Below are 19,638 nucleotides of genomic sequence, written 5' to 3'. Positions count from 1 at the left end.
CAGAAATTATTTTGGTGATTGGTAGGGAGATGAGGGACCCTGGTGGGAGGGTGGAGAAGCATAAAGGGAGGGCTGGGCCCAACTGGCGTGGCTCAGTGGTGAGTGTCAACCTATGAACCAGGAGGCCACGGTTTGATTCCCGGTCAGGGCATATACCTGGGTTGTGGGCTCGGTCCCCAGGGTGGGGCGTGTAGGAGGCAGCTGATCAATGATTCTCTCTCATCATTGATGCTTATATCGTTCTCTCCCTTTCTCTCTGAAATCAATAATAATAATAAAAAAGAATCCCTCTTTAAAAGAAAGAAAGGCTGCCGAACCGGTTTGGCTCAGTGGATAGAGCGTCGGCCTGCGGACTCAAGGGTCCCGGGTTCGATTCCGGTCAAGGGCATGTACCTTGGTTGCAGGCACGTCCCCACTGGGGGGCATGCAGGAGGCAGCTGATCGATCTCTCTCATCGATGTTTCTGACTTTCTATCCCTCTCCCTTCTTCTCTGTAAAAAATCAATAAAATATATTTAAAAAATAATAAAAGAAAGAAAGGAAGGAAGGAAGAAGGAAAGAAAGGAAGGAAGAAAGGGAGGATTGGGCAGCTGCCCTCTTTCTCGACTTGATGGCTCTGGGCTCCCGTGTTCGCCCTCTGTCCTCCCTGTGGTTGTTGTGGTGACGGGTGAGCTGGGTATGTGGCTGAGACCTGGGTGATTGGAGGTGATGATCCAGTAAGACCATGTTGGCCTTGAAGAATGGGGGATGCAGACCGTAGTAAGGACTTTCAACATGGAATTAAACAGGGTGGGATGGAGGTATATGTGCCATCTTTCCCTGCTCACCCCCTGCTACCCAAGCTTGCTCTCTCTCTCTCTCTCTCTCTCTCTCGCTCGCTCTCGCTCTCTCCTCTTGCTTTCCCCTCCGTGTGAAACATTTTATTTATTGTTTGTTCACTTGTTTTGGGCTGTGTCCTTGCTAGACAATAAGCTCCTGGCGTGCAAACACCTGTCCGTCTGTCTCCCTGTCCTATTCCCAGTGCCTGAAGCAGGGGCTGGCACAGAGCAGGTGCTCAAGGAATACTGGGCTGATTGAATAAGAGGAGAGCGGCCTCTTTGCGCTGGCCCCATGGGGTGTGCGCACTTGGGAAGCTAGGAGGAGCTGCTGCTCCCATGCCTGTGGGTGGATTGCTGGGTGAGGGGCTGGGGGTCTGGACCCCCAGTCTAGAGCGGACCCTTCATGGTCTGATCTTAGGGTCTGCATTCCACCCGGGGCAGGGAGGTCGAGGGGCTGGGAGTCTCACACACAGATGCCCTCGGTGGCTGAAGCTGGGGCTGGGCCTGTGTCTGGGTTCAAAGCACAGGGCTGGGGGCGGTGGGCACGCTGAGTCATGGAGGCACTGCTCCTGCTGAAGTTTCCTGTCTCAGGGGCTCAGAGACATTCATTACAGCCAGGAGGAGAAGTAATTAATCCAGAGAGCAGCGAGGGGTGGGGAGGGCTGATTTTCTCAGGAGGCTCCTGTGCAATGAATAAGGGCAGGGAGGGGCGAGCTCTGCCCCGTCTGGGGTATCGGTAATAGAGACGTGGCTCAGGGCCGCAGTCACCCACCTCTGTGCTGGCCGCAGAGGAGGAGTGGACACGGGCCGGAGCAATGTGCTGGCAACGGGCTCCACGAGGCAGCCTGAGCTAGAGGAAGGCGCTCCGGCCGGAGCCAGACGCCCCAGCTGGAGCCCTGGCGTTGCCATTCACCTGCTGTGGAACCTGGGGCAGGCTGCTCTCTGAGCCGCAGTTTCCTTATCAGCAGGATGGAGCTAAGGACTCGGACCTCGTAGGATGGCTCTGGAGAGGACATGTGAAATGCTTAGCAATGGGCCTGCCACGAAGCACACACATGCAGAGCTGGGATTGAAAAAGAAGCTGGTGCCGCTGGGCACGAGACCCACATGGGAGTGGGCGACTGGGCAGAGGGGCAGAAACAGGGGGCCCCTGACAACGGCCCAGGGTGCCGAGTCCAGGGACAGGCCTGGAGCCTCAGGGACGGGGCGATGGACACCTACTCTGGCCGGCTCTCCGTGATCTGTGGTCCGTACAGCGACTCTGCAGGGGTAAAGTTCCCCATGCACAGGTGAGGAGACCGAGGCCGGGAGAGCAAGGTGTCTTGTTGAGAGCCAGTCGGCTGTAGAGCTGGGATTCCAGTTTCGGCTCGTCTCCTGTCACAGTCCTCACATGATCCTTGCCTTCCGGCTGCAAGACTGTGGAAACCGGGGTGCACCAGACACAGAAATCCCGTGACCCAGTCCTGGGGTGAATGATGGGGGACGATGGGCAAAATGCCATCCCTCCTGAACATACACTTGGGCAGGTGTCTTCAGGAGAGAAAGACCCAGACACTCACCTCTCTTTATGGGCCAAGGGGGTGTCCCCACTCTGGTGCCTAATCCTGGAGAATCTTAAATCTGCTCCTCCCAGCCACTGGGCCTGGCCGCTGCCTTTTCCCTGCTGAGGCCCCAGCCCCTCAGGCCCTCATCCCTGGCCAGAAGCTGGAACCGGGCCTTGGAGCTGGGGCAGGGGGTGGTGGCAGTGGTGACTGTAGTCCTGGGGCCTTATGACAAGATGGGGGAGAGGAGGCAGGGAGCTGGCGAACTGAACAACCCTGCCTCACAGAGAGAAGGCAGGAGAGATGGGCATGGCAGCAGGTGGAGATTGGGCGAGACACCCATGGCCTCTGGGGTGAAGGTTCCTGGGGGCCGGCCAACCGGAGGGCAGCTTTCAGGAAGTCTGGGGGCCCCCTGAGGGAGCAAGTGGGGTGTCCTATCCCTGAGCAAATTTTAAAAACATGGTTCCCTGGCCTGGGCTAGATTGCCAAAAAGGTGGAGGGAACACTGCTTTACAGATGATACTTTTTTAAAATTCTCATTTCTTGTTTGTTTTTAATTTTCTCAATGAAAACTTTTCTGAGTATAGAAAGTAATAAATACTCATTGTAAACTATAAAAGTTACAGAGAAGTAGCCCCAGCTGGTATGGCTCGGTGGATAGAGCGTCGGCCTGAGGACTGATGAATCCTGGCTTCAATTCCGGGCAAGGGCACATGTCTGGGTTGCAGGCTCCATCCCCAGTAGGGGGCGTGCAGGAGGCAGCCCATCAATGAATCTCTCTCATTATGGATATTTCTATCTCTCTCTCCCTCTCCCTTCTCTGAAAGCAATAAAAATATATTGTAAAAAATTAAAAATAAAAATTGCAGAGAAGTATAAAGAAAAAAACCACCTGTAAAGCCATTCCAAGAGATATTCATAAATATTTCGTGTCATTTAACATTTTTCTAAAACATGATTTTGAATGCCCACGAAAATAGTCCACCTTCATCTATACTATCATTTGCCTGTAGTTGGGCATTTTGAATATCTGTGTCGTGTCCCTCTTTGTGTGGTGCCGTTGTTGATCGCTGCTCAGATGGGTATCCTTGCGTTTACCTCTGGGTATGTTCACTGGCTTCACTCGCAGAAATGGAACCCCGGGACAGGAGGGAAGCCAGCGTCCGGCCTGTCCGATGGGGACTAACAGTGCCCTCCCTGAGCTGTGGGGAAATGGTTGGGAAAATGAAATCAAATGACAGCCCTGCTTCTCAGGCTGCCCTGAGCCCCAGTGACGCCTGGGCCAGGTTGGGTGTTAGCAGCAGTAGCAGGGGTGGTGGTCCGTTCAGGAACTCCGGGGGCCGCCTGCTCCCACCTGCTGGGAGTCCGGGTCCAGGCTGTGCCCCTGGTCTGGCCGGGGTGGCTCAGGGGTTGAGCATCCACCTGTGAACCAGGAGGCCACGGTTCGATTCCGGTCAGGGCACATGCCCCGGTTCGGGCTCCATCCCCAGTGTGGGGTGTGCAGGAGGCAGCCCATCAGGGATTCTCATCATTGATGTTTCTCTCTCCCCCTCCCTTCCTCTCTGAAATCAATACAAATATATTAAACCCCCAAGAGACGTGGGTCCCTGACTGTGTAGCTGATCCCAGGGTCGGGGTGGGGGTGGGGGCAGGACAGACAGGGGGGGCCCTGGGCTGTACGGCCCTGGGGGCGCCCGGCGGAGGGGCCCACTGAGCAGCTGGCAGCAGAGGGAGGCGCTGGCGAGGGTCCCGGTCTCCCCTGGGTGGGGCCCCTATCAGCGACCCCGTCCTCTCTCCGGATCCGCAGGGCGACGGGAGGCGGGGGCGGGGGGGGGGGTCCCCGCTGCTCCCTCGGGGCCTTATCAGCGGCCGGATCCGGCGGCGGCGCTAATGGAGCTGCGGCCGCGGGCGCCCTGTTTGCGGAGAGAGCGCCCGCCCCGCGCCCGCTGCTCGGTACACAGACGGCGCTTCGCTGCGCAAACACCGCCGCCGCCCGCCGCGGCCCCGGCCCCCTGGGGTGGGGGGTTGGGGGGGGGGCGGGCGACAGTGACGGTCGCCGGACAGAGCGGAGCGTGCGGGCTGAGGGGTGCGGGGGGCGCGGGGGTGAACGAGCCCGTGGGTGTGGTCAGGCCGGGGGTGCGGGGTGTGGAGTGGGTGCGGGGGGCGCGGGGGGCCCGCGGGTGTGGTCAGGCCGGGAGCTGTGGCCATGCCCGCGCGGGGGTCAGGGTGGAGGCTGGGGTCACGGGCAGCCTCTAGGTGCCTGGGGGTGAGAGTTCGGTGCCCGAGCTGTGGAGGGAGGGGGCAGCGGGGGCACGAGTGGGGCCCGAGGGACCATCCCTGTGGGGTGGCCCCTGGCACAGCCCTCCCAGTGGCCCCGCGGTGCCCCCCGCAGCCAGGCCCTGCTCCTCACAGGGCCCTCCCGCTGCTCCCTAACAGACCGCACCCTGGTCCCCGGCAGGCAGCGAGGCCTCTGGGTCCGGGGGAGGGGTCAGCGGACAGGAGCAGGCCCCAGAGGGGGGCTCCCTCAGGCGGGGGCCCTGGCGGGAGAGCCGGGAAGGGAACCCCCTCACGGCCTCCTTCAACCAGGGCTGTCAGTTCTGCCCCCAAACTCCTCGTTGGCCCCCCCTTCTTTGCTGCCAGGTGCCTGCAGGCCTGCACCATGCTGCTGGAGGCGACGAACTTGGGGTCACCACCCTCATCAGAACAGGCTTCAGGCCCGGGTCCTCCAGTTGGGGACACCCCACTATGTGCTGTAAGAGGTGAAAAGTCCTGGTGCGAGGGGTGTCAGGTGAGGCCCCAAGACCCCAGTTTCTGTGCATCTGGCCAGGGCCTTGGTCTCCCCGGGAGGCACCAGGAGGGTAGGAGTTGGGGTGTTTTTTGACGTCTCCTCTCTCCGCAGTCACCCTCACCCCCTCGTGATGGCTGACACAGACTGTCACTACTAATGGCTTCTGTGGCGTCCTCAGAACTAATGAAGCTGCTGACAATTCAGTAAATGAGTCGGCACCACTTTATCCCTCTCCCCACGCCAGCCCCTCCACCAGGGGCACGGAGCAGGCCACAGGCTGCGGGGTGGCTCACGGGCTCTGGGGACATGGAATGGGGCAGGGGATGGAGCCTGTCACTGGAGCTGGGCAAGGGAGTGGGGGGAGAGACGGGGGAGGCACAGGGTGAAGGAGGAGAGGAAAATATGTAGAGAGGGAGTTGGTGAGAAAGGTGGAGAAAGGCGGGCAGAGATTGGGAGCGAGGGAAGGGATACCTGGGGGTAGGGGGCGAAGTTAGGGCCCCCCTCTGCACCAGACCCTGGGTAGGAAGCCCCAGGCTGAGGAGACTACAGTTTGGATGGAGAGGGAGACAGATCTATCCATTATTTTCATTGTCAAAAGCAGCCTATGACACAAGCTTTATTGTTCCCCTTTTACAGTCAGGCTCAGAGAGGTCAGGCAACTTTCCCAAGGTCACACAGCTGAGAAAGGCACGTGAAATGCAAACCCAGAGCAGCGTGACTCTGGAATCCAGGCTCTTTCCCACTATCCCTGGTCCACGAATACGTGGAAAGGGTTTATCTGATTTGCCCTGTTCATGGAATTACTTGGTTGGGGGTGGAGGTGCCACAGCCTCCTTGTGTCTGGACGATGGACTTCAAGAAGGCCTCTGGCAAAACCTCTCCTGATGTCCTGTGGACACAAGGTGATGTGTAGGGAAATGGCTCAACGGCTGGAAGGGTTCCTAATTAGATGGGGCAGATTCTAATGACGGTCGATGGCAGAGCCGAGTGAGCCCGTCAGTGCGAGGCAGTGACGTTGGACTGTGGGGCTGTCTGTCTTTGGTTCTGTTCTGTTAACATTTTTTTTAATTACCTGTCACATATGTCTGCTGTAGAAATATACAAACTATAGGTCAGCAAAAAGGAAGAAAAAACCAGCCTAAATCTCACAAACAACACTCACTGAACCGTCTTTTCCACTTGCTGTAACTTTGAAATTTTCATAATAAAATGTTGGGGATAGATATCCCACCACAAAAGGTAAATCCACTGTTCACATTTACCTGCCCATCTCTTTAAAACATTTTTATTGAGGTGACATTGGTTAATAAAATTATATACTAGTAGGTCTCAAGTGTGCAATTCTATCTGCCAATCTCTTTATTGCAAATAATAGCAATGAAAGGTAGCATTTTATTGGGCACTTACAATGAGCTGAGCACTTACAATGAGCTGGCAATGGTGCTGAGCATCTTACAGGCATCATATCATTAAATCCTCATAACCCTTTGCAAAGACTTTTATGGTCTACTTTTCACATGACAGAGCTGAGGCTCAGAGATGAAGTAACTGGCTCCGGCCACAGACGCTGGGTGAGCGGCTAACGCCGAGTTTGAACCAGGATTTGTCTGACTCCAGAGCTGAACTCTGAGCAGCTATGGGACCCTGTGCTCCCTAAAGTGAGCCTAGACACCCCCCCCCCAATCAGCCCCACCCACTCCACCCCTCCAGGGATGACCAGGACTCTTCACGCTGCTTCCCTGTTGCTTGGCTCACACCATCTGGGGCCATGACCTAGGATGTGACCTAGCAGAAGACATAGATCCCAGTAAAGTTTGAGATTCTCTGTGGGAATCAATGGAAAAAAATATCCTCAGGTGAGGATTAAATGAAAGAAGAAAAAGAAAAAAGCAAGCCAAACCACAGTATACAGTATATCCCATTTTATGTTATTTTTAAAAAATATATGTTTATTGATTTTAAAGAGAAAGGGAGAGGGAGAGAGAGATAGAAACATCAGTGATGAGAGAGAATCATTGATAGGCTGCCTCCTGCACACCCCCTACTGTGGACCGAGCCTGCAACCCGGGCATGTGCCCTTGGCCAGAATCGAACCTGGGACCTTTCATGTCTCTCACAGGCCGACACTCTATCCACTGAGCTAACTGGCTAGGGCTGTACACTTGTCTTTATCCTGTGACCCCAGGGGTCTTGGGTGTTCTTTTCCTAGTCTCCGCCCTCACTCCATCCTCAACACTGCCCATGGCCATCACCCTGTCCTGAAGGTGGGCAGGGGGAGAGGGGCCACTGTCACTTTCATTTCGCCCACCTGCAGTAAGCACTTGGTGCCTCCCGAAGCAGGGCTCCAGGACAAGTCCTGGGAACGTATGACGATGAGGGAGAACCAACCATCACTGTTCCGGACATGGCCACACTGTTTAGAAATCGCATCCGATTGTCACAACGTCCGGAGAGGACCCAGAAGATGAAATCTGTTGTTTGCAAAGGAGAGAGATGAAAGCTATAGGTTCAGTTGACATTGTGAAGTGCCTGTCATCTCTTAGGCAGTGACAAAGCTGTTTACAAAACTATAAATGGCCTCAGCACTTGAGTCAATCCCCAGATCCACCATCTGTCTGTGGGGGCTGGGGCCTGACCAGGACAGTGGCCAGAACAGGTCCCACCCGGCTATAGTCCTGTGGGAGCTCAGACCCTTCCAACTGCGGTTGGAGCTAGCGCCCCCTGGTGGTACGCTGCCGCCTCTGCTGAACCCAGGACCAGAGAAAGGCAGGAACTGGCGGAGACAGAACCATCTCCATATTTGCTTTGTGGAAAGTAAGTGCAGGTGAAACATATTGTTCTTGTTGCCGGAAATCAGAATCGAGAGGAACAAGCAGAACCGATGGTTCCTGGCTACCTTGAGGAAAATCAAAGCTCAGTTCCTGTGGCATCACCTCCACTCCTCACTCCTCCTACCCCAACCTCCTCTCCTAACGCACACTTTCCATGTCTTGATCTGGGAAGCAGACCTTCAGGGTGAGAGGTCCTTTGCTTCTTCTCAGACTCTGTCTGCCATTCAGGCAGGGCCAGCTGCTGCTCCTTGGCCTGGGGTGGAGAAGGGACACAGAGCAGGGGAGACTTGCAGGCCTTGGGGCTGGGAATCTAGGCCGGAACGTGAGTCCTAGACAGCTGTGTGATTTTGGACAAGTGTCTTCACGTCTGTGAGCCTCATGGTTCTCAGCCCAAAAGTGGGCAATTATAGCAAAACGTTGACAGCCCCACTTACAAAAAGAGAGTCCAGGTGTTGGAGTTAGACTTTACTTCAAACCCTGAATCTACCACTGAGCAGTTATGTCAGACTTAATGGCTCTGAGCCTTAGTTTCTGAATCTGTAAAATGGGTTGCTGTAGGGACTCAGTGAGGTGATTAAACTGGGAGCACTCTGGAAAATGCAAGGCTCTACAAATGATGTTGCTTTTTATCACTCAGCCCCCTGGAATGCAGCTCTGAGGTGGCTCCAGAAACTGACACCCCAGTTCTCCTGAACCCAGGCACATCAGTTCTAATTTGCATCCTACACTCCAGCCAGAGAGTGGTTTCTCCATACCTGGCCCCCACTCCTTGTCATATTCCTAGCTACCTGAGGCACCTCCCCCATTCCCACCTTGTTCTAAGAACAGACTGGGAAGGGAGTCCCGAGTCTCACCCCTCACCCCTGGTCTCAGAGCCCCAGCCTCAATCTTCTGCCCTGAAAGAATTCTATTGATGCTTGGGGCTAATCCTTGGGAAGGGGTGCTACCACCAGGACCTCATTCACCCTGAGGTCCCAGAACCCCGTCCTCCTTGGACCAAGCCTGCTCTTGGTGCCCAATGGCAGATGGGGGCCCACAGGAGACTCACTGTAGTTCCCTTCTACCCTTTACACTGCTAAGGCTGGCCCTCACGGCACTGCCCTGACCCGCCCTGTCCCTGGCCCCAGTGAGCTGGCTGGCGTTGCAGGTACCAGGGTGACCACGGGGAGGAGGTGAGAGGGCTGGAAAGGGAAAGGGGTTGACAGAAGGCGGGGACTTTGGGGGCTGAGGACTATAAAGGGGCCAGGAGGAGAGCAGGGGACGCATCCAGCCGAAGGCAGGCACCTGCTTGGTCCAGGACTCGCTTGCTCAGGACTCAGGGTAAGTGGGCTCAGCCTGCCCCAAGGTCTGGGGGACTCCCTGGGTCTAGGGCCTGGGATGGGGGGGAGAATTGATGGTTTGCAGGATGGGGGGCCTCTGGAGGCTGAGGTCCTGTGTGGGTCTGGTTCTGCATCTGGACAAACCTCGCACCCTGGAAGAGCAGTCCATGACTGGATGCAAATGTGTGTGGGAAGTGGTTGGTGGTGGCTGTGAACACAAATGTGTGAGTGCCTTTGAGCTTGTGAGTGATTGGGATCCGTGTGTGTGTGTGTGTGTGTGTGTGTGTGTGTATGACCGTGACCTTCTGTATCTGCATGTCTCTCCCTGGCGGATGGGTGGTGGGGGTTCGGGAGGTACTGAACCGCAGGAGCACACTCCCCCAACCCCTTCCCTCCAGCCCCTACCCCACATCTGCCAACTCAGAGCCATCAGGCCCTGGACTTCATGCGTCCTGTGCCTCCTGCCCCTTGTCCCACCTTCTCTGCTCCCTTTTTCTACTTTGCTGAGGTCCTGGCTGAGCTCTGGCTGCTGCACTGCTACGGGAGGAGCTGTCTACACTTGCTGAGGCAGTGCCTAGGCCCTAGGCCAGGGGTGGTCAGGTCCCAGGGGCTCTTTGCTTCGCCCTCTTGTCCCCAGGCTTGGAGAAGCAGGTGATGGGCGAGGGGCTGGGTGGGTTCTGCCTCCAATGCCCTCCCACTCCTTGCTCCTCAGATGGCTGCTGCACGCCGCTGCCTCTCCCTGCTGTTCCTGTCCACGTGTGTGGCTCTGTTGCTGCAGCCGCCGCTGGGTGCCTCAGGGGACACGCTGGAGCCAGTGTACCCAGGGGACAACGCCACACCGGAGCAGTTGGCCCAGTATGCAGCTGAGCTCCGCAGATACATCAACATGCTGACCAGGCCCAGGTGTGTACAGAGGGAGGGGGAGAGGTCCCGGCTCCTGCCCCTTCCACGTTCTTGGGAAAGCAGAACCACTCTACTGGCCAGGCCTCGGCCCGTGTGCCCCTGGAGGATGGTACCCAAGGGCGGGCAGGAGGCAGGTGGGCTGGCACCTGGGCACAGTGCTGGCTTGCCCCAGCTGCCTCTCCCCTCCCAGATACGGGAAAAGAGATCAAGAAGAAATGCCACGGAACTTCTTGGAGTGGGGAGCCCCCAACAAAGTTGCCCCCAGGTAGGTTTGATTCCCAGCCCTTTGTGCCAGCTCCCTGGGGCTGAAATGGGGGTGGAGGTGAGTTGGGGGTTTGGGGGGAGAACAGGGGCCCAGGGCTTGCCTGAGGCCTCCTGAGGTCTGAGGACTGCCCACTCCCCCTGCCTTGTGTGGCCCTCTCCCCACAGGGAGCGCAGCCAGATGGACGTGTAAGCCACCCCCGCCTCCTCCGCCTCCAAGGGCAGTGCCGGCCCTGGTCTCTCCTCCACACCCGTGGCTCTGGCCAAAGCTTGCTCCCCACTCCCACAGGCTGAATAAAGCAAATCTAAGACATTGCCTCTCTCTGTGTGTCTCTGTGGACCCTGGTGCATCAGGAGTAGCCAAAGGCAGGAGAGAAAGGGGGAGGGGATGGAGGGGAAGGGAAAGAAGGGTGTTAGGAATGGACAGACCATCTATGGGGCCATCAGAGCCATTGAGCTCAGCTCCACTTCACGGAGGGGCAAGTGTGGCCCAGAGGGAGGCAGCGACCCCCCAGGGTCACTCAGCGAGTCAGGGAAGTGGTGCTGGAGCCTGAATCTTCCATTTCAGCACCTATAGGCTCTCCTGATCATTGGCCCAATAACAGGCCTGTGCCCAAATGGATCGCCTCCCATTCTTCCCTATAGTTTAGTGTCCTTGGCATGGGGGCAGCGAGACAGCCCAGCCCAGAGGAATGACTGGAGCAAAGACAGCCACTGGCTGCAGGATGGCACCAGAGCTGCCCTCCTCTGGCTGGTCACTGTGCATGGTCCGCTGGAGCACGTAAGGGGTAGGAGGCTCAGCAGCAGCCTGGCCACGAGGGGGACTGTGAAGGGGAGGGGTCTGGAGATGGTTTCATGTGCAGATCGTGGGGAAAAGGAGCCTACTGTGTGCCAGGGCTACTGAACCTCACAGCACGTCTGCGAGGATGGTCACTGTTATCCTCACCCTACAGAGGGGAAAGCAAGGCCGAGAGAAGGGCCGCAGTTTGTCCGAGGTCCTGCCGCAGACGGCATTCTAACAGAGGGTCTAGCACCAGCGTGAGAGTCAGAGAGCCCGTGTTCAAACAGGAAATCTGCCACTTGCTGTCTGTGTGCTTTTGGGCAGGGATATAACCTCTCTGAGCCTCAGATTCTGCATCTGTAAAATGGACAGAATGACAGGGTTGTAGTGAGTATGCCATGAAATGATGCAGGTGAAACATTTAGCTGGGCCCTTGATCCGGGCCGGGAGGATGGACTGCGAGGCACACCCTGAGTTGGACAAACACACACACACACACACACACACACAGACACACACACACAGACACACACAGAGACACACACACAGACACACACACACACACTCAGGAGGGTTGCACAGAGCCGTTGGTCAGCGCCCTAACCTCACTGACCTCTCCCATAGCTCCTTGCTCACCCTACTTCAGCCTCTCCTGGCAGTTCCTTTAAAATGCCAGTTCCTTTAAACCAGAGGTCCTCAAACTACCGCCCGCGGTCCACACGCAAATACAAATAATGTATTTGTTCCCATTTTGTTTTTTTACTTCAAAATAAGATATGTGCAGTGTGCATAGGAATTTGTTCATAGTTTTTTTTAAACTATAGTCCGGCCCTACAGCGATCTGAGGGACAGCCCCCTGTTTAAAAAGTTTGAGGACCCCTGCTTTAAACTCTCCAGATTTCCTCATGGCCAACTGCCTTGCCTCCTTTGGACATCAGCTCAAAATTCAGCTTCCATGGAGTCCTATTCTGACAACCTTATTTTTTTAAAAAATATATATATTTTTTTATTTTTTACAGAGAAGAAGGGAGAGGGGGTAGGATAGAGAGTTAGAAACATTGACGTTTTCATCAATTCAGCTGGGGATGTGCCTGCAACCAAGGTGCATGCCCTTGACTGGAATCGAACCTGGGACCTTTCAATCCTTCGGCTGATGCTCTATCCACTGAGCCAAACCAGTCAGGGCTACAAGGACTTTTATGATCTACTTTTCACATGACAGAGCTGAGGCTCAGAGATGAAATAACTGGCTCTGGCCACAGAGGCTGGGTGAGCGGCTAACGCCGAGTTTGAACCAGGATTTGTCTGACTCCAGAGCTGAACTCTGAGCAGCTATGGGACCCTGTGCTCCCTAAAGTGAGCCTAGACCCTCCCCCCCAATTAGCTCCACCCACTTCACCCCTTCAGGGATGACCAGGACTCTTCACGCTGCTTCCCTGCTGCTTGGCTCACACCATCTGGGGTCCATGATCTAGGATGTTACCTAGCAGAAGACATACGTCCCAGTAAAGTTTGAGATTCTCTGTGGGAATCAATGGGAAAAAATATCCTCAGGTGAGGATTAAACGAAAGAAGAAAAAGAAAAAAGCAAGCCAAACCACAGTATATACAGTATATCCCATTTTATGTTATTTTATGTTTTGAATATATTTTTATTGATTTTAAAGAGAAAGGGAGAGGGAGAGAGAGATAGAAACATCAGTGATGAGAGAGAATCATTGATAGGCTGCCTCCTGCACGCCCCCTACTGTGGACCGAGCCTGCAACCCGGGCATGTGCCCTTGGCCAGAATCAAACCTGGGACCTTTCAGTCCACAGGCCGACACTCTACCCACTGAGCCAAATGGCTAGGGATGTACACTTGTCTTTATCCTGTGACCCCAGGGGTCTTGGGTGTTCCTTTCCTAGTCTCCGCCCTCACTCCATCCTCAACACTGCCCAATGGCCATCACCCTGTCCTGAAGGTGGGCAGGGGGAGAGGGACCACTGTCACTTTCATTTCGTCCACCTGCAGGTAAGCACGTGGTGTCTCTCTAAGCAGGGCTCCAGGACAAGTCCTGGGAACTTATGAAGATGAGGGAGAACCAACCATCACTGTTCCGGACATGGCCATACTGTTTAGAAATCGCATCCGGGAGATTCACAGATGGCAGAGTAAGGTACAGACCTGTGCATGCTGCCTCCCACAACAACATCGAAACTACCAACTATCCGACAAACAGCTGTCATTCAGAACCATGGGAAGGCTGGCCCAGTGAAAGCTCTACAACTGGAAGGAAAGAAAAAAGAGCATTGAGACTGAGTAGGAGCTGCAGAGGCGCTAAGAACAGGTGCAGAGTCGCGCGCCAGGTGGGCTGCAACTGGATGTGCGTTTTTTTTTTCAATCGGAAGGGGTTACAGACTCCCGAATCCACTGAGCTTATTTGGGGCGGGATTCTGAGGTCCCAGACCCCTATGGGGAGAGGGGGGACTGCCTTGCAGCAGGACTGAGAGCGAGGGTGGCTTTCTCACGGAGGTGCTCGCTGGCAATCGGGGACACTTGAGGACATGGAAATGCAGAGTTGCGGAGAGGCAAGGAGTCGCGGAGATGCCATTGCCCCTTTCTCCGCCCTGGGGACTCCCAGAGACCCCTCCCTACTCAATTTACATCCCCGCCCAAAGTGTACCGGTGGCACAAAAGGAACCACCTGCGCTTTTGCAGCCCAACCCAACAAATTGCAGATTTCAACTCCTCGCATGCATAAATGGACACACTCAAGAAGCAGAATCAGTTTCGGAAGAAGCTGGAGCCGCACCTGGCTGGGCCGGTAACGTGGAACCGCTGTACCAGCAGGTCCACCAGATCCAGTCTCACATTGGATGCTGGGAGACGGCAGACAAGCAGAACCAATATTTCCTGGCTACCTTGAGGAAAATCAAAGCTCAGTTCCTGTGGCATCACCTCCACTCCTCACTCCTCCCACCCCAACCTCCTCTCCTAACACACACTTTCCATGTCTTGATCTGGGAAGCAGACCTTCAGGGGTGAGAGGTCCTTTGCTTCTTCTCAGGCTCTGCCTGCCATTCAGGCAGGGCCAGCTGCTGCTCCTTGGCCTGGGGTGGGGAAGGCACACAGAGCAGGGGAGACTTGCAGGCCCCTGGGGCGGAGAATCTAGGCCAGAACTTGAGTCCTAGACAGCTGTGTGATTTTGGGCAAATGTTTTCACCTCTGTGAGCCACATGGTTCTCAGCCCCCAAAATGGGCAATTATCGCAAAACTAGTGGCCTGGTGCATGAAATTCATGCACATTGAAAAGGAATTAATGCCGAAACCGGTTTGGCTCAGTGGATAGAGCGTCGGCCTGCGGACTGAAGGGTCCCAGGTTCGATTCCGGTCAGGGGCATGTGCCTGGGTTGCGGGCGCATCCCCAGTGGGGAGTGTACAGGAGGCAGCTGGTCGATGTTTCTCTCTCATCGATGTTTCTGACACTCCATCTCTCTCCTTTCCTCTCTGTAAAAAAAACTCAATAAAATATATTAAAAAAAAAAAAAAAAAAAAAAAGAAAAGGAATTAATTAGCGGAAATATTTTAATATTGCTATTTGCCCTTTCTCTGTTATAAAAGTGTGAGAGATAAAAGGAAATGAATACAATGTATATAAAAATGATACATAATTTTATTAATAAAGAAGCAATAAAATGATATAACCACAACAAACTCATGATATAAAAACAACACTGATGCAAATAATGACTGATAAAGTGGTTAAACTTATTCTAATATCTCCCTGTATATCACATTAAGAGTAAAAACACTTTCAGAGTGCTTGACTAATTTCCCTTGGGATAAAGTATTTATAACTTTAACTTTAACATCACAGGCTCTTTGAACTTGAGAGAAAGCAAGAGCTGTGTGACAAATGGCTGATTCTGGATGATTCTGTGGGGGTGGGACTTCCTCCTCCCTGCTGTCAGTTTCCAAAACTGTCATGAGGAAGCTGGGATGACAGAGGAGCCACACTGTCCCAGCCGCCTGGGTCAAAGGCGGGAGGGCTGGTTGGGGGCGTGGCCAGTGGCCGATCACTGTGGTGGTGCCCGCCAGCCCCAGATTTCCCCTGGAAGGGTGGTTGGGGCCCTGGCTGGTGGCGGATCGCCGCGGTCCCGCCTGCCAGCCCTGGGTTGGGTCCCATACTGGACACCTGTCACCCGGGTCACAGATAGCAGGCCAAAATTGTGGCAGGGCAGGTGGGATGGCGCTGTCCTGCCCTGCCTGCAGTATGCGAATCAGCCAGCATCTTTGTTGGCGGTTAACCGCCATCTTAGTTGGCAGTTAATTTGCATATCGCCCTGTTTAGCCAATGGGAAGCGTAGTGGAGGTACGGTTAATTTCAATCTTTGTCTTTTATTAGACAGGACGTTGACAGCCACACTTAGAAAAAGAGAGTCCAGGTGTTGGAGTTAGACTTTACTTCAAACCCTGAATCTACCCTGAGCAGTTATGTCAGACTTAATGGCTCTGAGCCTTAGTTTCTGAATCTGTAAAATGGGTTGTTGTAGGTGTTATAATGTATCCCACGAATCCCACAAAGGACACCCCAAGTCAAGAATTTGCATTAAGGAGTCATTTATTCAAATGCCGGCCAATCTCGCAGCCCCGAGTGACTACTGTACCGAGCTTATAAAGGTAAAAACCACATCCTGCTAGACGTTGGAATGTGGAGCTAACTTGTGAAAGCAGTTTGGACGGAAGCAGAATTGAGCAAAGTTAATCATCTCTAAAGGTCATCTACAATCTCAGTTCCTGGAGCCACTGAACCAATGGGAAGCAATCTTTGGTGGTTCTGGTCCTCAGGCACAGAAGATAACCTTTGTGATTTGGGCTGGCAACATAATGGGGTGATTTATGTGAGTTTCTAGGTCTCAATCTGGAAACTGAGGTAGCTACCCTATTGTTAAGGCAAGCAGGTATGTACAGAAGCCAAGATAGCAGGGTTAAACATAAACAGCAGTTTTATACCAAAAAGACGGAGGTTACTGTTTCAGAGGGACTCAGTGAGGTGATTAAACTGGGAGCACTCTGGAAAATGCAAGGCTTTACAAATGATGGTGATTTTTATCACTCATCCCCCTGGAATGCAGCTCTGAGGTGGCTCCAGAAACTGACACCCCCAGTTCTCTTGAACCCAGGCACATCGTTCTAATTTGCATCCTACACTCCAGCCAGAGAGTGGTTTCTCCTTACCCGGGCCCCACTCCTTGTCATATTTCCTAGCTACCTGAGGCACCTCCCCCATTCCCACCTTGTTCTAAGAACAGACTGGGAAGGGAGTCCCGAGTCTCACCCCTCACCCCTGGTCTCAGAGACCCAGCCTCAATCTTCTGCCCTGAAAGAATTCTATTGATGCTTGGGGCTAATCCTTGGGTATGGGTGCTGCCACCAGGACCTTGCATTCACCCTGAGGTCCCAGAACCCCGTCCTCCTTGGACCAAGCCTGCTCTTGGTGCCCAATGGCAGATGGGGGCCCACAGGAGACTCACTGTAGTTCCCTTCTACCCGTTACACTGCTGAGGCTGGCCCTCACAGCACTGCCTGTCCCGCCCTGTCCCTGGCCCCAGTGAGCTGGCTGGCGTTGCAGGTACCAGGGTGACCACGGGGAGGAGGGTGTGAGGGCTGGGGAGGGAGAGGGGTTGACAGAAGGCGGGGACTCTGGGGGCTGAGGACTATAAAGGGGCCAGGAGGAGAGCAGGGGACGCATCCAGCCGGAGGCAGGCACCTGCTTGGTCCAGGACTCGCTTGCTCAGGACTCAGGGTAAGTGGGCTCAGCCTGCCCCAAGGTCTGGGGGACTCCCTGGGTCTAGGGCCTGGGATGGGGGGAAGAATTGATGGTTTGCAGGATGGGGGGCCTCGGGAGGCCTGAGGTCCTGTGTGAGTCTGCCTCTACATCTGGACGAACCTCGCACCCTGGAAGAGCAGTCCGTGACCTAATTGCAAATGTGTGTGGGGAGTGGTTGGTGGTGGCTGTGAACACAAATGTGTGAGTGCCTTTGAGCTTGTGAGTGATTGGGATCCGTGTGTGTATGTGTGTGTGTGTGTGTGTGTGTGTATGACCGTGACTTTCTGTATCTGCATGTCTCGCCCTGGTGGATGGGTGGTGGGGGTTCGGGAGGTACTGAACCGCAGGAGCACACTCCCCCAACCCCTTCCCTCCAGCCCCTACCCCACATCTGCCAACTCAGAGCCATCAGGCCCTGGACTTCATGCGTCCTGTGCCTCCTGCCCCTTGTCCCACCTTCTCTGCTCCCTTTTTCTACTTTGCTGAGGTCCTGGCTGAGCTCTGGCTGCTGCACTGCTACGGGAGGAGCTGTCTACACTTGCTGAGGCAGTGCCTAGGCCCTAGGCCAGGGGTGGTCAGGTCCCAGGGGCTCTTTGCTTCGCCCTCTTGTCCCCAGGCTTGGAGAAGCAGGTGATGGGCGAGGGGCTGGGTGGGTTCTGCCTCCAATGCCCTCCCACTCCTTGCTCCTCAGATGGCTGCTGCACGCCGCTGCCTCTCCCTGCTGTTCCTGTCCACGTGTGTGGCTCTGTTGCTGCAGCCGCCGCTGGGTGCCTCAGGGGACACGATGGAGCCAGTGTTCCCAGGGGAGGAAGCCACACCAGAGGAGGTGGCCCAGTATGCAGCTGAGCTCCGCAGACACATCAACAAGCTGACCAGGCCCAGGTGTGTACAGAGGGAGGGGGAGCGGTCCCGGCTCCTGCCCCTTCCACGTTCTTGGGAAAGCTGAACCACTCTACTGACCAGGCCTCGGCCCGTGTGCCCCTGGAGGATGGTACCCAAGGGCGGGCAGGAGGCAGGTGGGCTGGCACCTGGGCACAGTGCTGGCTAGCCCCAGCTGCCTCTCCCCTCCCAGAGAGGAGAAAAGAGACCAAGAAGAAACGCCGCGGAACTTCTTGGAGTGGGGAGCCCCCAACAAAGTTGCCCCCAGGTAGGTTTGATTCCCAGCCCTTTGTGCCAGCTCCCTGGGGCTGAAATGGGGGTGGAGGTGAGTTGGGGGTTTGGGGGGAGAACAGGGGCCCAGGGCTTGCCTGAGGCCTCCTGAGGTCTGAGGACTGCCCACTCCCCTGCCATGTGCGGGCCTCTCCCCACAGGGAGCGCAGCCAGATGGACGTGTAAGCCACCCCCGCCTCCTCCGCCTCCAAGGGCAGTGCCGGCCCAGGTCTCTCCTCCACACCCGTGGCTCTGGCCAAAGCTTGCTCCCCACTCCCACAGGCTGAATAAAGCAAATCAAAGACATTGCCTCTCTCTGCGTGTCTCTGTGGACCCTGGTGCATCAGGAGTAGCCAAAGGCAGGAGAGAAAGGGGGAGGGGACGGAGGGGAAGGGAAAGAAGGGTGTTAGGAATGGACAGACCATCTATGGGGCCATCAGAGCCATTGAGCTCAGCTCCACTTCACGGAGGGGCAAGTGTGGCCCAGAGGGAGGCAGCGACCCCCCAGGGTCACTCAGCGAGTCAGGGAAGTGGTGCTGGAGCCTGAATCTTCCATTTCAGCACCTACAGACTCTCCTGATCATTGGCCCAATAACAGGCCTGTGCCCAAATGGATCGCCTCCCATTCTTCCCTATAGTTTAGTGTCCTTGGCATGGGGGCAGCGAGACAGCCCAGCCCAGAGGAATGACTGGAGCAAAGACAGCCACTGGCTGCAGGATGGCTCCAGAGCTGCCCTCCTCTGGCCGGTTACTGTGCATGGTCCGCTGGAGCACGTAAGGGGTAGGAGGCTCAGCAGCAGCCTGGCCACGAGGGGGACTGTGAAGGGGAGGGGTCTGGAGATGGTGTCATGTGCAGATCGTGGGGAAAAGGAGCCTACTGTGTGCCAGGGCTACTGAACCTCACAGCACGTCTGCGAGGATGGTCACTGTTATCCTCACCCTACAGAGGGGAAAGCAAGCCGAGAGAAGTGCCGCAGGTTGTCCGAGGTCCTGCCGCAGACGGCATTCTAATAGAGGGTCTAGCACCAGCGTTAGAGTCAGAGAGTCCGTGTTCACACAGGAAATCTGCCACTTGCTGTCTGTGTGCTTTTGGGCAGGGATATAACCTCTCTGAGCCTCAGATTCTGCATCTGTAAAATGGACAGAATGACAGGCTTGTAGTGAGCATGCCATGAAATGATGCAGGTGAAACATTAACTGGGCCCTTGACCCAGGTAGACGGGAGCTTGCAAGGGGCAGACTTGTGATGTAGCCACTGGCCAACCGGCTGTTTCCATGAATAAGTGGAAAGACCACAGCGAGATAACAAGCTCTTCAGACGTGGAAGGAGTGAGGAGAGGCCCATTTCAGGGGCTCTGGGAGGCAGGCTCTGGGGGACTATAAGAAATATCCTTGAAGAAGCAGAAATTTGGAGAGAACTTGTCCTGAGAGGTT

The 19,638-nt window shown here is 55.3% G+C and overlaps 2 protein-coding genes across 2 annotated transcripts; both read left to right on the top strand.

The window, feature by feature from the left end:
• Positions 1-10,009: 10,009 nt before the first annotated feature.
• LOC308531863 (pancreatic polypeptide prohormone-like) lies at positions 10,010-10,654 on the top strand (the record flags this gene model as incomplete). The annotated part of the gene is made up of 3 exons (XM_081108957.1): positions 10,010-10,200; positions 10,391-10,465; positions 10,630-10,654. 3 exons carry the CDS (start codon positions 10,010-10,012, stop codon positions 10,652-10,654), a joined length of 291 nt encoding a protein of 96 aa, XP_080965083.1.
• Positions 10,655-13,986: 3,332 nt separating this feature from the next.
• LOC308531862 (pancreatic polypeptide prohormone-like) lies at positions 13,987-18,503 on the top strand (the record flags this gene model as incomplete). Its single annotated transcript, XM_081108956.1, has 5 exons — positions 13,987-14,049; positions 16,951-17,031; positions 17,747-17,937; positions 18,128-18,202; positions 18,366-18,503. The coding sequence occupies 5 exons, from the start codon at positions 13,987-13,989 to the stop codon at positions 18,388-18,390; spliced, it is 435 nt and encodes a 144-aa protein (XP_080965082.1). The 3' UTR covers positions 18,391-18,503.
• Between the last annotated feature and the right edge of the window lie 1,135 nt (positions 18,504-19,638).

Source organism: Myotis nattereri, assembly GCF_964212035.1.
Source record: "Myotis nattereri genome assembly, chromosome: 16".
Taxonomy (NCBI): Eukaryota; Metazoa; Chordata; class Mammalia; order Chiroptera; family Vespertilionidae; genus Myotis; species Myotis nattereri.
Note: the sequence above shows the minus strand (reverse complement) of the source record. Positions and strands in the feature narration are given on the sequence as shown.